The sequence below is a fragment of the Paralichthys olivaceus genome, chromosome 1 (genome assembly GCF_024713975.1).
Source record: "Paralichthys olivaceus isolate ysfri-2021 chromosome 1, ASM2471397v2, whole genome shotgun sequence".
NCBI lineage: Eukaryota > Metazoa > Chordata > Actinopteri > Pleuronectiformes > Paralichthyidae > Paralichthys > Paralichthys olivaceus.
The window spans coordinates 17347224-17369199 of NC_091093.1; the positions used below are offsets into that span (position 1 = coordinate 17347224).

Genomic DNA, 21976 nt, shown 5'->3' on the forward strand with positions numbered 1-21976 from the left:
AACTGAAGGCAGTAAACTCAGGTTTAATCACAGAGACAGTTAACGTGAGCTCATGTCAGACCATCGTGTCTGACTGCATGAGAAGATCCAAATGCTGCAGGATCCGACCAATCACCACCTCCGCTACTGTCAAACTTTATACTGAGAAGAAGGAAACTTGTAAAAAACATTTCAATCGTAAACTTGTCTTAAAAGACACACACAACATGTCATGGTACCTTTTGCTATTATATTATCAACAGAGAACCAACAGAGAACACAAACCTTTGATCAATTATGTTTTATTAATGTATTTCAAGTAGTTCAAAGAAAAATCATATATTTGCACAATACCTTTGCAAATTTTGTAAAATTTTCAAAGTAAGCGTGTTGGGGAAACAGAACAAAATAAGTAAATTCAAAACAAAAAGACACTGTATAAAACACAGAAGACATTAAAATCAGACAGCAGTTCTGAACCTTTACTGGTTTGGAGTCTCAGTTTACACCTCTTACACTTCAGTGCACGTTTTCTTAACATCACAGAAATGTGAAAGCAAAGAAGAATTTTCCCAGAGTATTTACCCTAAACACCCACATATTGTCCACACCATACCATAGCAACACAGAGAAAACGATGATTCAGCAAAGACACACGTACGCACACACACACATGAACACAAGTCAAAGAGAATCAAGAATATAGTTCAGGCTCTGACCCCGTAGCACCAAACAACAAACAGAATCAGCAAAAGAAGCAATAGAGGGTTGCATTGCAAACTTTGCAGTAGCATGAAAAACTATCTTGTTATGAAAACACAATAGAATTTCTTCACGCATTCATCTCGGAGAAAGAAATCGATGAAGGCATTTCTTTGTGAAGAGGCCAACGTGAGTGCTGTGTGACCGTCTGCATAGAATCTGATTTTAACAACATCCTCGCACCCTGCACAGAAAACAATGCGGAGCTGTAGCTGTGCTTCATACAACTCTTTCACAAGGTCGAGATATATAAGTATCCTTTGACAAAGTTCTCCCTCATAAAATAACTTTAAAAAACTATATATATATTTATTTCTATATTTGCCAGTAACGCAACTCTCATCAATCTGTCAGTGAAGGTGACGGACGACAACTGAAAACTCAAATTAAGCCAAAGCAGGGCTGGACATTAATATGATACCATAGAAAGTAAATACTAATTACAAGCTGAAACCGTGGAATATAATCTGAAATTCTATGTTGGTAACATTTGGTTGTGTGTAAATCAATCATCCTTTACATTTCCTGTGATAATCATGCGTTGTCCTAGGCCTCATCATTTCGAGCACATTTCATCTTTCAGTTTCTGCAGTGCACACAACAAATGAACAATCCAGCACTGCGCTGCTCCAGCCTAAGTAAAGCTCCCTGACACTAGTTCACCAATTTCAGGCACATTTTTAATGTAATTAGATAAACCAAGGGGCGTAATAAGGATAACAAGGTGCCTTGAGAAAATCCCAATCAGTAGAAAAACGACAGAACAGAGGAAGAAATGGCCGACACGTATTGATTGTTCACTCTGGTAAGTGTCCGCTACCAGCAGCAACAGCAACAACAATAAAATTAGAAACTCTAGTTTCCCTCAGTTGAGTCAACTTTTCCAGATATACAAAATAATCTGAACTGCAAGTAAAAAGCAATAAAAGCAAAATCCACAATCACATTTAAACCCGAGAGGTTCTTCATCTGGCTACAGAGACCGAGAGGATCCAACCAGCCGAGAGTGGTTTCAACAGATATTATTTTCTTAAAGACTGCGAGTTTGTAAAAGTTAAAAGTTTGATACAATCAGGTTGATAAAAGCTATATATTCTCTCACCATTTATTCCAGCCCCAGACTAAAGACTATTATGTAAACACAGCTGCAGAACCATGACAACAAGAAAAATACATATCTAGAAAATATATCTCCCCTGCCACAACCCTCCATCTGCGACAGATGACTCTATAATCTACATCCTCTTCACCAACAACTAACCCTTCTGCACAGGCATCAGCCAGGAGGGACTTTACCCTGAAATATGCATGCAGCCGTCTTTCCCACCCAACACACATGTTTGCTGTTGTGTTAATAATCCTGAGAAAGTGAATTAAAACAATAATAATCTTCATCATACAAATGATCAGGTTCATTCGAAGGAGAAAAATCTACTGTCACATCTGTACAATTGCACACTGAAGGAACATGTTTGCTTTAGAAATGAAAAGCTTCAGTTTCTGATAGTGTTTTGATTTTTAAACAATCTAATTACATTGGCAATTATATATTTTTTATTCCAAGAAAATGTCTCTGTTGTTTCTGATTGGTGGAAAAAACTCATGCGACTTGCAGTCCTGCTATTGTGCTGATGATGGCAGCACTTTGGAGAGGAAGAGCAGGAAAGAAAAAGGTTGCACAGACAGAGGAAGGCAAACTCTGACACAAAGCTGCTTCTCTCCTCAAAACAAAAAGAAAAACGATTAAGACCACATAACAGAGCAGTGAATTTCTGCTCATGTCCCTCCTTGGAAAAAATATTTCCAATAAAAGCTGTGTGAACCACTGCTGATCTGGCTCTCAGAGCAGAGGAGCTTAGCAAGTTTATTCGGCCCAAAAAACTAAACTAACAAAAAATTAAAACTTCAGGCTTTTGTCCAGTGAAAATGTTTCAGTTACAAGTTCTTTGAATGTTCTGGTAAATGTAACTCTTTGGAGTGAAGTGCTCCCATTGTAGGCACTAGGAAGAACTAAGGCAAAGAGCTGACCAGTGTCTCAGCGTCTCATCTGTCCCATCTGATAGTTCTCTCTGTGCTGGCGTTGTGGGCGCTGGCCCTGGGCCTGTTGGTTTGCTTGCTGTTGTCTTCTTCGTTTCAGTGTACCTACAGAACAGACACATCTCAGTAACAGTCAAATACAGTCAATGATTGCTGTGATCTGTCTGCCTGTCACTCATCTTCCTGTACAAATATAAATGTATGTGTATTGTACCTGGCAGTGGTTTTGGTGGGGGCAGTTTGGGGTTGCTGCTGGGGGTGTGGACACTGCAGATCTTGATGAAACCAGCCATTAGCATAATAAGAGCAATGCCCATCAACAGCACTGCCCACCAGTGATCCTGGAAAACAATGGATAAATAAAATAAAGACGAGAAGCTCAGCAGAACCAACTTGTATTAGTATTTATGTCATTGTGCTGGAGAGAGTTACTGCACTCACCACTATCCATTCTGCGATATTCTCATAGAGCTCCGCATTGAAGATGGCTTTCTTTAGCCTTGCCAGCGGCCCATCGGCATCCACCAGACGACACCTCATGAACACATCGCAGTAGCCCTTAAAGTCATTGCAGGGTGAGCCAGGCTGCAGTGTCACGATCTTCTTGTTGAAGAATTTTTCCCACTTCTCTGAGCCTGTGCTGCTGCAGGTGCTGGGTTTCACTGAGGGCAGAAGAAGAGGGGAAGACCTTTGAGATACTGACACTAGCTCCAGATAGTACCCAAGAACTAACAAGTAACCCTGATAGTAGCTTATATCATATATCACACAATTCTAACTTAATGTTAATGACTGTGGTGTTTTTCTGGCTCTTGAAGAGTCCTGCTGCCTGTCACTCACTTTTCTCCATGCAGCACACGTGGCACAGCTCAGATGCCTCATCCTTGCCATCTTGGCTGGCACAGGTGCAAACCTCAAGAGAATACTTCTCACAAATGGAACCTGAGCAGACCTGGTCCGAAAAAGCAGGTAGCAAGAAAACACGTTTACTTAACCTTTTACTTTAAATGCAAACACAAGCTCACAAACAACTTAAACCAGCATACCCCATTGAGGCAGACTTGTGTTTCTGAATGGCAAGATGTGAAGTTTTCCTTTGGTTCTGAGGCAGGACACAGAGCCGTGGCTCCATTGCATGTGCCCTCTCTGGCACATTCGGACTCCTGTCGGCACTTGTCATTTGTCATTTTGAAAGTGCACTCTGCTGTGCAACATGGGCCTTGGCTTGGACTGTAGAAAGAAATTGACAAACTTGCAATCAAACATGTCACATGCTTTAAGAGGACAGCAAAATAATACAGCACTGTACAGAAAAATGCTTATCACATCTGACCTGCAGGTTTTGCCAGGTTGGAGTTTACACTTTTTACCATCCTCTTCATTGGCGTTATAGCAGCAGGGGTCCTTACATTGATCGCTGTAGCCACAGTCACACTCTTCTCCAGCTTCCACGAGTCCATTACCACAGATAGGCTGGCCAGACTCTGCACACACAAACACTAAAGCATGAACACAGAAACTCTCTCTCACAGACAGGAATAAATATGTTTATGAGAGAGAGAATTTACCAACAAAACAGTCGTCTCTCTTCTTCGTCAGCACAGCACTTATGTTGCGGATGCTGCAGATAGAGAACTTGTTGTTGTTGAGCTTGTCTCCAGATGTGGCTCTGGCGTACATGATGTAGTTACCCTGCTCCTTTTTGTCCTGTAACTTTGACTCTCCTGGGGTGCATTCAATTCCAGAGTCATGCTGAAAAACAGAAGGCATGTTAAGGAGAATTGGTTAAAATGACTTGAGACAGAGCTGCACATGGTACACAGTTTCAAAACCAGTATTTGAATTCACAGTACTTACAGGAGAGCCAAAGTTGTGCCCGACCTCATGAGCAAAGGTAATGTGTGACACTTTGGGAGGGACATGGGAGGCATAGTTCTGCACAGTGATGATACCAGTGTTCAGAGATTTCCTCTTTCCGTCAGAGTACAGTTTGCTCTTCTCACAGATGCCGCCAGAGCTTCCTGTTGCAGGAAAATGCAAAATAAAAGAGTAGAGGGGATTATCACACTGATTTAACATTTTGTTAATATAGGTTTCTTGATTCATAGATATGTTGTTATAGTTAAAGGTATCAAGAGGTCATGATTTGAATCCTGAAGCTAGGTGCCCTTTCAGGGTACACGTAAAGAGTAGCAAGTTATTCTTTCTTTCCAAACTGATCAATGTCCCAGCCAAGTCTCTGTGGTGTTAGTCTCATCTTAACACTTAAATACACAAAGTCTAAAATCAAAAAAGATGCACAACATGTGGTGTTAGATACAAGTGTCCCAGATGATAGTCTAAAATAACTAGACACTAGTTTATTACTGATGAGCCATAAACATAACTTTATACATAACTACTACAATCTACATTATGTACACCTTCTAGTCTAAAACAATAGTGATGAAAAGTAAGCAATTAACTAAAATAAACAATATTGAAAAGTTAAAGTTAAAAGTTACACTTTGATGTTTGATGTGGCAAACGCATTGATGGCCTGTTGTTCTCATTCATAGTCTACATACTGTTTAATCCGTAATTTACTAAAATCTGGAAATTCCATGACAGCCCTACACACAGGTAAACCACTTACCACTAGAAACATAATAATGTGTGCATATTAAAGTGGCTTTAGGAATATTAAGTTGAAAATGAAAGGAAATGAAGATGCACAATGCCAAGAAGTAAATATTTGATTAAAAAATCTCAAAGCTGTGACATGAAGTGTGATGAGTTGTCTGTGCATCATGGAGCATTGTCTGGCAGCTCTGGCAGTGGCGTTTCCCATTATCAACAAATGGTGGTTAGCAGACAACTTGTGGCCTCCACACAGACATGAGAGCAGGGCACTTAAAGTAATAAACAATGTCTCCATTATATGTAATTGTACATGAGTGTGAGTGCACATTTTCCCCAGTATCCTGAATAGTCATTTGTTCTACAGTCGCTTTTGTTCAGATGTTCACCTCACACAGCTCGCAACCCTCGATCGATTCTTTCAGATTACCGCTTTGCTAATTTGTCTGTATTGATTGTCTGAGATTGCTGCTGTGTTCTTCGTGTCGAGATGGTGGCGGACGAACGTATTCAGAGGAACAAGCAGGAGAAGCCTACATAACTATAATTCATAGATGCTGAGTTTGTGGGGGAGGACGCAACATGAATCCCACAAAACAGAGGAAGACAGATAAAGGTACTCCTGGCAAACGTTACCACGTAAAAATATTATATCTACTATGTAGTAGTCATATCTAAATATTACAGCAACCTATTTTTTAAATACATAGATATCCAAAAAATGAATATTTTCTGTAGATTCTGACTGCTTATTCGAATTGTTATAAACAAATCTATCAGCTCCCGAAGAAAACACAGAAAAAGAGGAAATGAAGACACTGGCATGACCAAACACAATGTTTGGTGTTATGTGTGAGTGTGCAGAGTAGTATAAGTGCAGCATTAGAAGCAAATAGAGAGGGGACAGTTAAGACTAATGAACGCCTGTGGTAGGTCCATGTATTAGAAAGCACCAGTTAATGTCTCTGAGCAACACAGGAAGTCACCACTGGGCTGGGCGTGTGTGATTGTGTTTTGTACAAACCTGAGGGAGCCCCAACCCAAGCTAAGCCGAGCACACCGTCATCAAAGTCCCTATCAGTAAAGACGTAGGCCAGGCAGTAGTCATCATGGTTCTGTTCAGAGTTAAGCTCCAAAAACTTCTCCACTCCGATATTGGCAAAGCGAAAAGGATTGCTTGGGTCCTTTTCAGCAATGGTGTCATTAACCTGAAAGACACAAGTTAAAAACAGAGGAAAAGTAAGAAGAGAGGGACAGGTTTCCAGAGGTAGTCATATATACAGCCTGAACAAATGAATAGGTCCTTGGCATAAACAAATATTTGCAATGAGTAGATTATGTGTACACCACAATGTTCTGTGACAAGCACACTTCTTCACTCAAAATATCAGCAGCTCACCCTGATCCTTTTAACCATGAAGCTGATGTTTCGGATGCCCATGAAGTCTGTGGCCTGGTAAATGGAGTCGATAGCCTTCACGTGGCTGGAGATCTGAGGAGAAAGTGATGAGGGGAAGATCAGTGGGAGAGCAACTACAGCAGTGGAAAAAGACAACATCTGTAATTTTCAATTCACATTCCCACAGATACTGAAATTTGTGAAAAATAAGGACTGTTGAGACACATCAGCTAATCAGGTTTTTAATAATTCTTTGACAGACAAAACATGACCTGTGATGAGTATGAAGTACTATAGGTGCTGGCAAAAAAGCATCTAGACAGAATTCATGTTGGCATACTGTAGGTATGGTTACATACCTGGGCAATGACAGCCTCTCTTGTTCCGTAGTATTTGAAGAACATGTGGTCTGTCTGGATGAAGAGCTGGCAGGTATTTTTCTCTTTCCCTGTTGCCCTCCTCTTCCTCAGAATGAGAGGACCATGGACGTGCTCCTCCTCCAACACGTTGTTCATCCCCTGTAGAAAAAAAAAGCAGTCAAAAAGTGAGGAGAGTGAAATAGACAGTTAATTTTAGTGAAATGAGTTTTGCACCTGGTCGGGTACCTGCTAATAGGTTGTGTAAGGCATAAAAATATATTTATAAAGGCCACAAATAAAAGTGAACTAAACGCGGGAGGGGAACAGCAGGAGCGAATTAAATTAAGTTTTTTTGTGGTAAGAAATTAGAAATCAAAATTGTGCAGTATTTTTAACATCTAAAGCAGCTTATATGAATCCTAGTCAACAGCAAGGATTCATTTTATCGTGAAAGCCTGTGACACCAGATTTGACCACCTCACTTCTTCTCAGATAACTGTCTCTACTGACAGCAAATTAACATGTTACCCAAAATGGATCACATGAAGACAAAAATAGCCAGAGATTAATACGTTCTCAGTGGCTTTGCTGCTTGTAAAAAGTGGAAACATTTTTGATAATCGCCAACTAGGCACGTAGCTGCTGAGGAAACACGTCAACAGCTGCAGGAGCGTAGGTGCTGCGACAATTGAGGAACACAACTCGTCCATCAAAACAGGAGGCCACAACCCATTTGATGGGACTGACCTGATGTGTAGCATGTGTGTTTAATCACCAGTGATGGGTTGGGTTGCAGGACATGTATAAACAGATAATTATGGGTAAGGTCCAGTGTGGGGCTTTGCGTGTGCAGGCGAGTGCAGATTTGCAAAAAATGGAACTGTGCAGGACTGAGTCAAATGTTCATCAGTCAGGATTACAATGATTCCTTTTCTCTTATTATAGCTGCCTGTTATTCTGCAAGGCACTGTAGTGTGCTTTAATAGTGACTGGTGAGTTTAGCCACCATGCAGAAGACAAGCCTTCCTGTTCTAAAGATACTAGATAAAAAGGCTCAGTACTGGATTACACTCTACACAATAACATGAGTTCATGTTACTGCTTCTAGCACAAAGCACCTGGGGAAAATTCACACTGCCATATTTAACAAGGCTGGGCATGGCTTCAGCATTTAGAATTAGCAGGTATTACATTTAAAGTATGTGAACCTATGCTAAATATACATGTGCACTTCCTGTTTGCATAAGGCAGTTTGAAAATGAGTTATGAGATGTTGTAATCTCATGAGCCTCGTCCATCTGTGAGTTTAATTATGAGCTGGGAGGAGGGGGAGGGGCTCTGTTGGTACATACTTTGGCTTGCTCCTCTTCTGCCGACACCTGGTACTTCCTCATCCTCTCAAACACTGAGTGGTCAGCACAGCCGCCCTCTGAACCATACTTATGGGGATAATCTGTCAGATAGGGAGGAGATAAGGGTGAGATAGTGAAGAGCTTACTCTGCATCATGAATCACATGTGGTCAAAGTGGGCAGCAGCACAAAAAAATGATAAGATACCTGCAAAGGGAGACAGAGTTAAAAGAACTAGAAATCAAGATCAGGAAACCCACATTTAAAGATTTCGGCTCCGAAAATATCTCAAAGGGTTTGCCCGAGGGTTCTTCATAATTCTTGATTTATGTCTTCGAGTACTTCTGCAGAATTTTGTACAGAAAAGAAAAAATAAACACAGACAGTACTAGAACTTTTCTGTGTGATGCAGATACATCGGTAGAATGGGAGCAGTTCCAGAATTGCCTTATATACTGTATATTTACATGGGTACTCGGAGAGCACATCCCTCCACCCAGGCTGATGCCATATCTTGCAATTTTAAACAAAGTAAAAAAGAAAATTCTTGGTTCACCCCTTCAGTGGAATCTGCTGCAAACAGACAGACAATCAAACAAACTGCATTGAAAACATAACCTCCTTGTGGGAAGTGAAGATGAACCACAGAGCGTAAAGTTGTCTCTTTCTTCTTATCAGCTGCAAACTTTCTGTCCTACTCTCCAAACAGCTTCTTGTCCCTGCAATTGATTTAGCTGTTCAAAAGAATCTCCATTTGTCTGTTTAGGCATGTGTGTGTGTTAGCACACAAGTAACCAGTTGGGCAAACTGCAGTGAATGTCAGGAAGCCTTAATCCATCATTGAGTTAATATCCGACTCACTACCTGTCTGATAAATGAAGTTCCTTGAGCTTCATGAGACTCGATTTACTGCACTGTTTTTATTCATCTACGTTTGCTTCATTGTGTTCACCCACGATCACACCTTGTCTGTATATAATCTTCTGATCACTGTCAAATACATTCAGAGTCATCTGATCTCGAGGAGAAGGTGGAGAGGCTTGAAGTTTCCTGTCTGCGAGTGTCTCTGTTGGCTGCAGTCTGACCTTTAGCAGAGTGGCTATGAGTCATGCCTACGCTCAGTTGTGTTCCAACCCAACCCTCAGTATGAATACCATCCCCCATCAGCCCCTTACCTTACAACACATCACAGTTTTATTCTATAATAGAAATGGAAGGTTACTCCAATAGTTATACCATTAATGAAATGTAATTTCTGCCTCCATAGCTTTCACTACACCAACTCAGTTTTTTTTAATAACACAGCTGTCTTAATCTTGCTTTCAGAATTTGTCAATGGTATTTTGAAACTACTTCTGGTTATGACAGGCTATGACTGTGTCCTTACAAAAGATCAGATCTACTCCACTCTTGCATACAAATTATAAGGACTTAAACTACCTGTAAGGGCTTCACTATACTTACTGATGTCATCCTCGTGATAGATTACAGAGTGGAAGGGAACATTCTTGTCCTGTAGGTACCTCTCTGAGGGTTCAACATAGTACATTCCTTGGTGGGTTTTAATGAAGCCTTCAAAGCGTCCATCAACCAAGGAGCCGTGGGTCAATGTGCCCTTTTCACCTGAAACAAAGGAAAGGAGGGATGAGCAAAAATAAACAGGATATAATGTTTGTAAAGAATATAGAAATTTTCAATTAACGGTCAAGTATTATTGTACTGTACTGATTATACAAATAAAACACATCTGATCCAAATATTCAAGCCGATTAAGCATTGAAATGAATTGTTCAATAACCTTATTCAGGCACATTAAGTCTTTCTAACCAATCAAGGGGGAAAACATCTTATCCAACTGAATCCAAATATACCCTACACGCACTACGAAACACAATTCCTTGCAGAAAGATAAAAATTAGTAGTGTTTATACATTTTCTAAATTGTGAGGACTCATGTTACATGTCACCTGAAATCACAATATTTGTTGAACAATTAAAGGTTGTGAACATAAATCACATTTAATTTGTTTAGGATTTAAAAAATGTGTCTGGATTTCAACAAATATACTTTCCATCTCTGAAACTTCTATGCAGATATTAAGAACACCGGTTTGTGTTCACCAGAATAATACAAATCTGTTTCTTTTTTTAACTCAGTTGTAGATGAGCAACAGAGAGACGTCCAGGAAGTGAAGGGGAGGAGAGCGGAAGGAAGAACAGAAGGAGAGACTTGTGATGAGATGAGAAGTGTTGACAAAGACTTTAAATTCAATTGAAGAAATAAATACCACAAGACTGAAGAGGATGTGGTGTGCGACTTACCAAAGATTTCTCCGCTGTATATATGCGAAGTATCAACAGGTGACTCCACTCCTGACACCTCAATGATGAGATCTGGAGAAAATAGAGATGTGTCCCTCTTCATCCGCAAGTTAAATTGTCTGAAAAGAAGAATATGAGAAAATGTAAAGCAAAGTTGTGCTTGAACATACTGACATGTGGACAAAGCCATATAGATTCACAGGTCCGCTGAGAGTTTGACACTCAATCCGTAATGTTAAAGTCATGCTTTCACTACAAGGTTTAATAGTATGAATATCACACCCTGGAAAACTAAGCCAGCACACAAAGGATTTGCAAGAAAAGGTAAGCAGCATTTAAAAAAAAAATTCTGAGCCTCACCAGGCTGCTGGGCTCAGTGAGTCAGAAGAATTATGTCATGAGGAAAAACACATGAACATTTTTCTGCACGGCCATGATACATTTTTTTTATAATCCTCTCATTCACATAACCATCACCTCAAAGAAAAAAGGCTTGCATCACATGAGTTGCACATGAGCCACCAGCTTCCCAGAGACCTAAGGCAATGCAGTGAGCAGCTGAGAGGAGCAGGGATGTCTTTATCAATCACATGAGTTAAACTCAAGGTGTGAAGCTCCCTCCAGATGACTCTAATGGTGATCACATTACTCTCTCTCACACTGAGACCACAATTATACCACTTCTGTTTTGTAAAATTAATGGCCATGTTTCAAAATCTAAAGATTTAAGTACTGAAGCCCAAGATGAGATAATCTGATGGCACCATCAGGGTTATTTTCTCAGACATTAGAGAACACCTCATGCCCACAGACATAAACAACTGTTTTCAAAGGGACTGAGCTTTAGCGTCTGAGTAAAATTGGAGCAGAAGATCAAACTAAATGATTCAGCCTCCTATTATCTTTATCACTTATCCTTTAGGGGTCGTGACAGGGCTGGAGCCAATCCCAGCTGACGTGGCAAGAGCCAGGGCACACCCTGGACAAGTCACTGTGCCACAGGGCTGACATACGAAAACAAACAACCATTCACACTCATATTGTAGATATATGATATCATTAATGACTGACTGAAACAATATTTTGCATATGCAGGTTCTTCAGAGGATAAAAAACATTTGTATACTTGTTGCATAGGCAGAATTACTACACTGCTAAAAATTAGTACAGAGAATAAAAAAGATAAAAATGGCGTATAAGAGACATAGAGATGGATGTGGGAAGGAGTAGTACGTGTTTGGGAAACTGAAATGGCAAATAAGGCTGTGAGGTTCAGACAGAGACCAGGATTTCCTCCTCCAGGATGACTCCTTGACCTGCACGAGCGTGCACTTTTTGCGTTCACTTTTTGCAGTCTCATTTCTCTCTCACACACACACACACACACACACACACACACACACACACACACACACACACACACACACACACACACACACACACACACACACACACACACACACACACACACACACACACACACACACACACACACACACACACACACACACACACACACACAAAAGTCAGAACTGCTAAATGTGGAACAAAGACTGGCAAAAGATTTATCATAAATCTTTCTGTTTCTTATTCAGCCTGAAACACCCACTTCAGTTCCTCCTGGCCCTTACAACAATCAATATGACTCCATGTAAGCCCCCACCCAAAGATCAGTCAAACCGTGACTCCCGGTGCAACACTCATTTCTGCCGAATATCAGTCCAAAAATAGATTATTTTCTTAGGACTTTAATCTATATTATAAAGAAATTGCTAAAAAGTTGATTATCCTTTATTCTTAAGAAGAGATGGATCCCTGAGTACCAAACACACATTAACACTAGTTTCTTTGAAACTGCAAACCTTTCCAAATGTCTTAGGACAGAAAGCCAAGAAATCACTGAACAGTCAAACATTATCCCAGTTTTTACACAGTGAAAAATAAGAGGAAAAGAAAAAGACGAAGAAAGAATGAAATAAAATCACCAAGTTAAAGGCAAAAAAAAAAAAAACTTTGCTGAGGCATCTGACGAGCAAGTCAGGGCGATTTCTCTTGGAGAAGCGGCTGACTGATAAATTATTCAGACACTTCTCAAACTCTGAACATACTGACTCAAGCATCTGACAGTCATATTCTTTGCTCAGTAAGCAGGCCAGCTAAAAGAAACAGCATGCCCTGAAGCCATGTCCATAGAGATGATAAGCCTACAGAGGGAACAATATCTAGCTGATATTTATAAAACATTTCATGGTTTATAAGAAAAATAATATGCAGTTTTGTTACACGATTAGATTTCCTGAAAGAGCATCCAACTTACTGTAATGCAACAACATTTAGAAAAGCCATACTTTATCCTTCTCACTTGCCCAGAGGCCTGAAGGCCCCATGTGCTCCAGACAGGAAGGGAGACAGCACAGTCACAAGCTGCTCGCTCTACAAGGGTTCACGTTTGATGTTAGGGAGGTTTTTCACATGCAACAAAGATTAAGAACAAGCACATCTAACGTTTCATTCTTAGAGAGCTCGACACAAACCGTGAGTCACTTCCACCAGCATTGTATCAACTAACGCTTTACCACAATCTTTTGGCATCTCTTTCTGTAAAGAAGCTCTCCGCAGTGACAACCGTCTGCCCTGCCTTGTTCCGTCACCTGATCCAGCCACAAATATGTGAGTGGGCCAAAACAAGTACGCTTTTCTCTTGTTACAACAAACCTCTACAGTGCCACAAGCCTCACTCACAGAGGGTAGAGTGTTTGTCTGTGTTTGTACACACTGCATGCAAAGTTTAAGATAATAGCTATATGACCATTAGCTTGCTTCTGTTCCTCATAAAGATAAGTTTATTAATACTATGTAAAACACTGAGATCTATGTGCAAAATAGACAACAGCCTTGACATAACCTAGTTGAATTGTAAACAGCTCTTTGTGCAGCTGAGGAGGCTTAAGGGTTCTACAGACTGAGTCCTGCAGCTGGTCTTTACCTGCTGATGCTCAACTACTACAGTTTCACACACAAAGCTGCTACCATCACCACAGGCCAAACAAACATCCCATTCCAAACAGATTCGAATGGACACCACACAATTGACATTCATTTTCAATTTTCACAGTGGTGTTACATTACAGCCTGAAGAATTATTATGTTATGTAACAACCAATTGTTAATGGACACTTCCAATGATAATTAATTCTATTCATAGATCAATCAATTGTCTGTGCTGCTCCTCTATGTGTTATTTTCTATGTAGCACCACTTTTTTCATTGACAGTTTGTTTCCAGTAGATTCACTGCAGGCGAAACTGCAAAACAGCTCCAGTTCAACAAAATGTTGTTCATGTCTTCTTCAGACACCATGGAGAGGGTCATGCTGTGACTCTGTGATTACCTCACCAATACAAGCAGCTCCAGCAATGACAGGAAGGAGCTTAAATGTACAGGAAAAGTATCTGTTTGACAGATAACCCAAAACAGACAGGCTTGGTGAAGAGGGAAACACAGGAAGCTGGCTGGAAAAACAGTGTTGCTGAGGTAAATATTATTTTCTTTAATGTAGTGCTAGGTGAAAGAGAAAATGAGAAAAACACAGATAGAAATGAGACAGACAGAGACAGAAATACATTTTCCATTAGTAAGATTGGCCCCAGAACTGCACCAAGATTACAAGAGAGTATTTTAAAATGTGCTTTACTCTGTGTGTGTGTGTGTGTGTGTGTGTGTGTGTGTGTGTGTGTGTGTGTGTGTGTGTGTGTGTGTGTGTGTGTATACCAACGAGAAGATGTTTGTGTTCAAAGCAGCAGAAAACAAACTTTTATTGGCAGTGAGTGAAGACAAGCCAGCACATCAGCATTTTCTATGTCATGTGTTGCCATTATGCAGCAGTCCTTACCTGGGGTCTACTTTGGGAGAGACAGTCATGACTCTGTGACTCCTTGGAGTTGTAGCCTTTCACTGTACTCAATCTTTTTGAACTATATCTTTGATTCCTGATTCCAGTAAAGAAAATTGCTTATTCTATCGATTTGGTAAGAGATACTGTAACTACCAGTCTCACAACAACATGACATATATAACAGATGTATGCCTCTGACAACCAGAGTTTTCAGATCAGAAAACAGAAACAGTGTTGTATGGGGCCTCAAATTATCTGTGTCCCAAACAGTGTTGGCCTCACTGTAGTTCAACAACCTAGCCTTGACAAGGGCTCATCTCATGTTACATGTCATTGAAAGCAGAGGCAGATGAAATACACAGGGAAGAACATGACAAAAAAGGGAAGGATTTGATTACAGCTTGCAATAACATGGTTTGTCAATGTTGGCGCTGCATGGTTCTACTAAGTCTTTACTGTGGTGGCAGGTAGAAAACTCATTCAACACAAGATCAATGACTCACACTAAAATGTCTGAGTTTATTTTAACTTTCACACAAGTTAGCACTTTTCCAATATGTGGATTTTTAAGCTCTGAATTTCGGTAAATCTATTAACACGTATTACAATAACTGTATATTACAATATACTGGAGTGCTTTGGGAAGGACAAATATATGCCTAAAAAAAGAAAGTTGAAATACAGAAAGAGTAAATGAATGCCGCTGTGTGTACTCAAACTGACCTTCCGTGTGCGTGGAAGTCCAGGTGCACGGCCCTCTCTGCAGGAGAGAGTGCTCTCTTTGCTCTCTGGTGACTGCTGTGCAGGGCCTCTGTGTCATATGATAGACCTTCATAATGACGAATATATTTGTTCAATGGGTTCCCAGACTGACCTGAAAGAGAATTCAATGACTCATCAATGTTTGTCAACAAAAATCTGCTGTAAGGCATTAGGGGAAAGTCACATTTTGTATTGATATATATTCATGCTGGGTTTACTTAATAGCCTGTTATCCAACAAATAGAGAATTTAACTGATGCAACACATATTACAACTTGCAACATCTCCCATTAGCAAATTCAGGAAAAGAAGGGTAGCATAGTGTGGTAAACAGTGGATGATTTACCTCATGTCTTTAAATGTCAATTGTTCTATTGCTAACAAAACTAATCATATGTTTTTTTCTTTTTAACACTAGGTTTGTTACACTGGACAAACACAGTGAAAGGCACAACAAATAACATAATTTTGGATATGAATGTTGGTTTTGGTCTTGACTTGAAACAAACAATGATGTTACCGTATGCTTTTCTGACAGTGAAAAGTGAAAAGTTCTCCATTAAAAACTCTTATAAAACCAGGTTGGGAAAAGAAAGCTGTCAGTTGTAGTACAAGCTGTCACTGACTAGTTATGCTTAAAAGGCTTATTCAGCTTATTGACGTGAGCCCACAGAGATAATCCTGTTGGCTTTTAAACCCACTGTTTTCTTTGTTCTTTTCACAAAGACAAAGAAAGCGGTCAGTTTAAAGCACAAGTGAGGAGCATGTGATGGGCATCAGGTGACTGAGGTTCTGTTTCAGTGGTACTGTATGTCATTGTGCAGGCTCACTGGCTGGGTTTGTTGCAGACTGTTCAAATGCTAATCTACATTCCAAGGCAAAACAGAATGCTGCGAACTAAATATCTGAACGTTTGGGTCCTAACAGGAAAACCTCCGCTATGAGCGACAAAATTTGCCTTTATAAAGAGGTTTATTAAGAGCTGAGACTTGACACTGGGAGCTGAGCTTTATAATGAATGAACCTTACTACAAGATTCCCACAGGAAGGTTCTCCACCTTCACTGTGTTTTTACACTGCACAGTTCTGTTCATTACTGTGTTTGTATGTGGTGGGAGTAACAGCTCCCAAACAGGGAGAGGCTGCACCAGGCTAGTAGCAACTTGTCCATGAATGCAAAGAGACCATCTTCCAGCAATCTTGCACTTTTCTAGCAATAAAACTAATGACAGTAATCTAGACTGAACCAACAAATAGAACGGAAATCAAAACAATGGGTTCAGAGGTGAGAAGAGTGAATTATAACTAATAAGGGAATAAGTTGATTTTGTACCAAAACAAACTCAGAATGCCCATACCCACTTCCTCCATATGACATGACTACTTCATGCATAAATAACAGAGGCAGCACAATGATGACTTGTCAAGATTGCCAATGGATAAATGATCAACAAAAAAAAAGAGAACATGTATACAAGTATAACAGAATGTAGCAACCGCAGAGTTCCTTTACATGCACATCCCCTCCTGATTATAAGTGCTACTGGACTGACAGTTTGAGTATGTAAATATTACATCCTGGTTTCAGATAACTGAATAAACCTTCTTTGCAGTTTTTGAAAAAAGAATATGCTGTGACAATTCTGTCACAGCTAGATAGGTCACATACAGTAGTTATTCATCAAATACAAATGTGATGCAAAGTTGTTTTACACACTGCAGTGAAAGTCTGTCACTGAGTATGCAGGGGAAATGCTTACTGTCAGTTAATACTGATGAGAAGATGTAAAAGCTAAACGCAGCAAAAAGTGGAAAATGCTGAGGTAATTCCATTTAGAGAAATAACAGAGAGACTGCAATGTCGAGGAATGTAAAGCACATCCAGACAGACGATAACCTTGTCTATAGAGGACTGAATAACCAGTTTACCCTGTTATCCATGTAAACATCACGTCACATCCAGAATAAGGTCAAAAGTAGAATATGAACATGTTCATAAAGACAGGCAGCATACTCTAAAGCTGTTTTACATAAAAATCTAAATAAAAAAGTGTTCAAAGAGGTTATTATTATAAGACTTAAAACCTGTGATCACAATTTTTTAATACAGAGGCAATGGGCGAGATATTGCCAGCAACTTAAAGGTTCAGTGTGTAGAATTTTGTGATATCTAGTGGAGAAGTTTCATGTTGCAGCTGAAAACCCCTCACCTCACCCTCTCCTTCCAAACATGAAAAATATAAAGGACCTTTTCTGGGGTAATGAAAACTACAATTCATACAATTTAGATGAAACGAACTAGTGAAAACATCATGAGGATTATTCTACATTAAATATCTGCCAGTAGTTCCCTTTCACCTAAATCTTACAAACTGGACCATTAACCAGATCAGCAAATTAAAAATGTGAGTTAATCAGGGCTTTCTGAGAGTAGAGGGGTTAAAGATCCCACCAAGAACAATGCAATGTGCCCAGTTCAACTATGATGACCTTTGCTGCATGGCATTCTTTATCCCTCTCTTGGCAAAAAGATTTTATAAAAAGATAAGAGACTCTGGATTTTCTGATCCAAGAATGTGATGTGGCCCCAGGCTACTTTTCAAACTGTTACTCAACCACATTGACCAACTTGTGTTACAACATTCCCACCAGTATTAAACACAGCATTCACTTTAAGCAGCCAGCCTGTACCTTGTATAAAAGTCAACCTGCTTCAAACATTTTAATTCAATAAGATTTATTAACATTTCATTATTTAGCATTATTTAATTTATGATTGCAACATATTGAGTCAAACTCAAATATGATCAGAATGGATTCATGAAATATTTTTTGTTAAATATAAAGTGGGATGTGTTATATTAATGTTTTTAATGTGTTGCCAGATTAATGACCAAAAACTGATTTTTAAAACATTCACCCTTTACTGAAAAAAACCTCCTGAAACCTGACAGTAATGCAACAATCCTTACTTTACTCCTACATAGATTAATACTTGAATTTTCCTCGAAGGCAGCAAGATGGAGAAAAACCTGCCAGTCAATCTCATTGTAAACGGCAATGTCATCATACTTTCAGTGCAATCCATTTCAGCCCTGAGTACCCCAGTGATATGTGAAGTGCAATCCTTGTCAGAGAGGAAAGCGCTGACAGGAACAGAGGAGGTGGTAACAGCATGGTTCACATCTGATCTGAGCTTGGCATTACCATACATGCAGTGTGACTGCAGGTTATCTAACATGACACCTCTGAAACCCCACATCTCAGGGCAAGTCTAATGTCTTCCTTCAACATTGTGCATGAACAGTACTGGGGGGGAAAAACAGGAAGAGGGTTGGTCGTAATCTGCAAGAAATACATCTGACCAAGACTGCTCAAGATGCAATTTGAGGATCAAAAATTCTCAGCATCACACCTTGACACAGGCCAGGCAACGTTGTCCAAAGTGATAAAAACTTGTTTATATGACTGATTTCCTCAGATATTTCTGAATTCAGCTTTTTCAACAAACCTCTCACATTGATCCTGAATTTTTAGGACCGTCTGCAGTGTATTCGAAGGAGGGAAGCTGGCTTTGTAGCTATGGGTTAGGAGATCTTTTATCCCAATTTTGCCCAATCTTGAGGGAATATAAACAGTTCCCATCACTTTGATTTGTGTGCACGCAGCCTCGGTGCAGCTGACAAACCGCAATCCAATGAATGAAAAGATAGATGTCAGGTATGCGTAAAGAAAAAGGAGGGCTTTCTCAAAGTTCACAAAACACAACCCCAGCAGAACTCACTTGCTTATGTGCCAGGCAGAATGCAAGGATCAGACTTGTACAGAGACAAAACAGATTAACAAATATAAAGTATAAGCACGTATACTAGGAAAAGAACGGGTAGGCACCATAAAACATATATGAATCAAGCCACAGAGCCATTAAGCATTATAAGCTTTAGAGAAAAAATATGTTTGTTTGAAATGAGTGCTGCATTTAAAAAGCATTAATGCTTCAAAAATAAAATCCAATGTTTTCTAAATTGTATTAAAGGTCCAGTGTGTAAGATTTAGGTGAAAGGGAACTATTGGCAGATATTTAATGTAGAATAATCCTCATGATGTTTTCACTAGTTTGTTTCATCTAAATTGTATGAATTGTAGTTTTCTTTACCCCAGAAAAGGTCCTTTATATTTAAATACTTTATATTTACATCGAGGGGACCCTCTCTACAGAGGCCGCCATGTTTTTTTACATTAGTCCAGACTGGACAAACTAAACACCTTTTGAGTTTTTATGACAATTAAAGGCTACCACAGTTTATTTTTCATGTTTGGAAAAGGAGGTTGGTGAGGGGTGTTCAGCTGCAACATGCAACTTCAACACTAGATATCACTAAATTCTACACACTGCACCTTTAAGTCAAAGGCCAACACTTTGGGAGCGATCAAGCTGACATTCACCGATAGAGAGGCGTGGTGCTTACTAAAAACAGCTTGATTAGTTTGTTTCCTGGCCTGGTTTTACACTGCTTTCGCTCCTACTTCTCGTTTTAGTGACTTGAGCATTTCTAGTAGTGATGTCAAGGATTATGAAAGAATAATAAACACTTTGAATTCACGATTCACAATGACCAGATGATTTACATGTATTTGGCAGCTCCCGTTTCTATGAAGCTCCTGATGTTGTTCAACCATAACAACACCTCTGGACAATTTGACTCATCTTCATTGACTTTTATTTTCCTCAGTTACACAACACTGGAGTTTGCAACTTCTGCCTCCAACACAATCCAAACCTATTCGTTAAACCATCCCTACACATGATTATTCAGCGACTTGACGCGTTTTCGTTTTACAATAGTAACTCTCAGTGAGGGTCACTACAGGTCAGTAGCTGAACGAAATCAATGAATGTAGCTCACAGATGTGTGCTGCTGTCAGGGGCGAGCTGTCAGCAGTGGGACATCTCCTGTGTCTACACAGAAACCTACTTTAAATACATTTCCAAGCGCAGCTAAACTATTTAACAACTACTGCTGTGTCTGTTAGTTTGTTAGCTGCACACAAACTGCTGCGGTGTTTGTTAGCGCCGTGACGTTAGTTCACCTCTCGCTGCCAAAAACCACAGGTTGTTCTTCCATTGGTGAACTTCCCCTGTGTCAAACACATTCAGTGAACCTGCCACCAAGTCGAAGCAGCCTCTCTGACCTGTCCCAGATTCACACTGTGTCAATAAACACTGGTTAGCAGCCGCAAAAACACTGCTCTGGTAGCGTTAGCCAGCTAGCTAGCAAGTTAGATAGCCGGAGTACAACTGCCTTATCGGATTAGCTCGAGCTCCGCTGACGACCACTCAACACTTTCCTTTCCCCGCGAGTCGACCGAGAACTCACCTGAGATATCTGTCAGGAGGCAGAACATGAGAGCCACTTTAACAAAAATCATATCGAAATCCCCGGTGGGTCCCAGCACAGGTAGATAAGCGACCCAGCGACGGCGCTGATTGCCTCTTCTTTTGGTTTCTGTCACTTAAAGACACAGCCGCCCTTCCTACTTACAGGGAACCATCACACACACACACACACACACAGCCGCTCCGCTCGGCCCTGCCTCTCTCTCCTACAGCCAGGCTGACGTCACAGAGAGAGAGAGAGTGAGACAGAGAGAGAGAGAGAGAGAGAAACACACAAACACACAGAGAGAGAGAGACTGAGACAGAGAGAGAGAGAAACACACAAACACAGAGAGAGAGAGAAACACAGAGAGAGAGAGAAACACACAAACACAGAGAGAGAGAAACACACAGGGAGAGAGAAACATAGAGAGAGAGAGAGACACACACAAACAGAGAGAGAGAGAGAGAAACACACACACACACACACAGACGCAAACACAGGGAGAGAGAGAGAGAGAGAGAGAGAGAGAAACACACAAACACACAGAGAGAGAGAAACACAGAGAGAGAGAGAAACACACAAACACAGAGAGAGAGAAACACACAGGGAGAGAGAAACATAGAGAGAGAGAGAGACACACACAAACAGAGAGAGAGAGAGAGAAACACACACACACACACACAGACGCAAACACAGGGAGAGAGAGAGAGAGAGAGAGAGAGAGAAACACACAAACACACAGAGAGAGAGAAACACAGAGAGAGAGAGAAACACACAAACACAGAGAGAGAGAAACACACAGGGAGAGAGAAACATAGAGAGAGAGAGAGACACACACAAACAGAGAGAGAGAGAGAGAAACACACAGACGCAAACACCGGGAGAGAGAGAGAAACACACACACACACACACACACACACACAGAGCCCGGACACACCTATCACTATCTATTGTGATCGATGGATCAATGAAACACTGCGGTCATGTGAGATTTGTGAGATTAAAGATTAATTTGATTCCCACGCAAAACATTAACAAGTTTAATGAAATTGAATATTATATATATGTCTTGTGTAAAAATCGAAAGGGACATTTAGAAAATACTTTTTC

The 21976-nt window shown here is 40.2% G+C and overlaps 1 protein-coding gene across 1 annotated transcript; it reads right to left on the reverse strand.

The window, feature by feature from the left end:
- Positions 1-265: 265 nt before the first annotated feature.
- On the reverse strand, positions 266-21102 carry adam10a (ADAM metallopeptidase domain 10a). Its single transcript, XM_020098869.2, has 16 exons — positions 20864-21102; positions 15447-15597; positions 10829-10947; positions 9971-10129; positions 8508-8608; positions 7156-7314; positions 6797-6889; positions 6422-6605; positions 4636-4799; positions 4347-4530; positions 4112-4262; positions 3825-4008; positions 3619-3730; positions 3220-3440; positions 2993-3119; positions 266-2883 (listed from the first exon to the last, which is right to left on the reverse strand). Exons 1-16 carry the CDS (start codon positions 20913-20915, stop codon positions 2777-2779), a joined length of 2268 nt encoding a protein of 755 aa, XP_019954428.1. The 5' UTR covers positions 20916-21102; the 3' UTR covers positions 266-2776.
- Between the last annotated feature and the right edge of the window lie 874 nt (positions 21103-21976).

Coding starts and splice junctions, on each gene's coding strand:
- adam10a (XM_020098869.2), bottom strand. CDS start 20,915: ATGATTTTTGTTAAAGTGGCTCTCATGTTCTGCCTCCTGACAGATATC. Junction 10,948..15,446: donor GACTTCCACGCACACGGAAG/GTCAGTTTGAGT, acceptor TCTTCTTTTCAG/ACAATTTAACTTGCGGATGA. Junction 4,531..4,635: donor GGCACAACTTTGGCTCTCCT/GTAAGTACTGTG, acceptor TCTGTTTTTCAG/CATGACTCTGGAATTGAATG.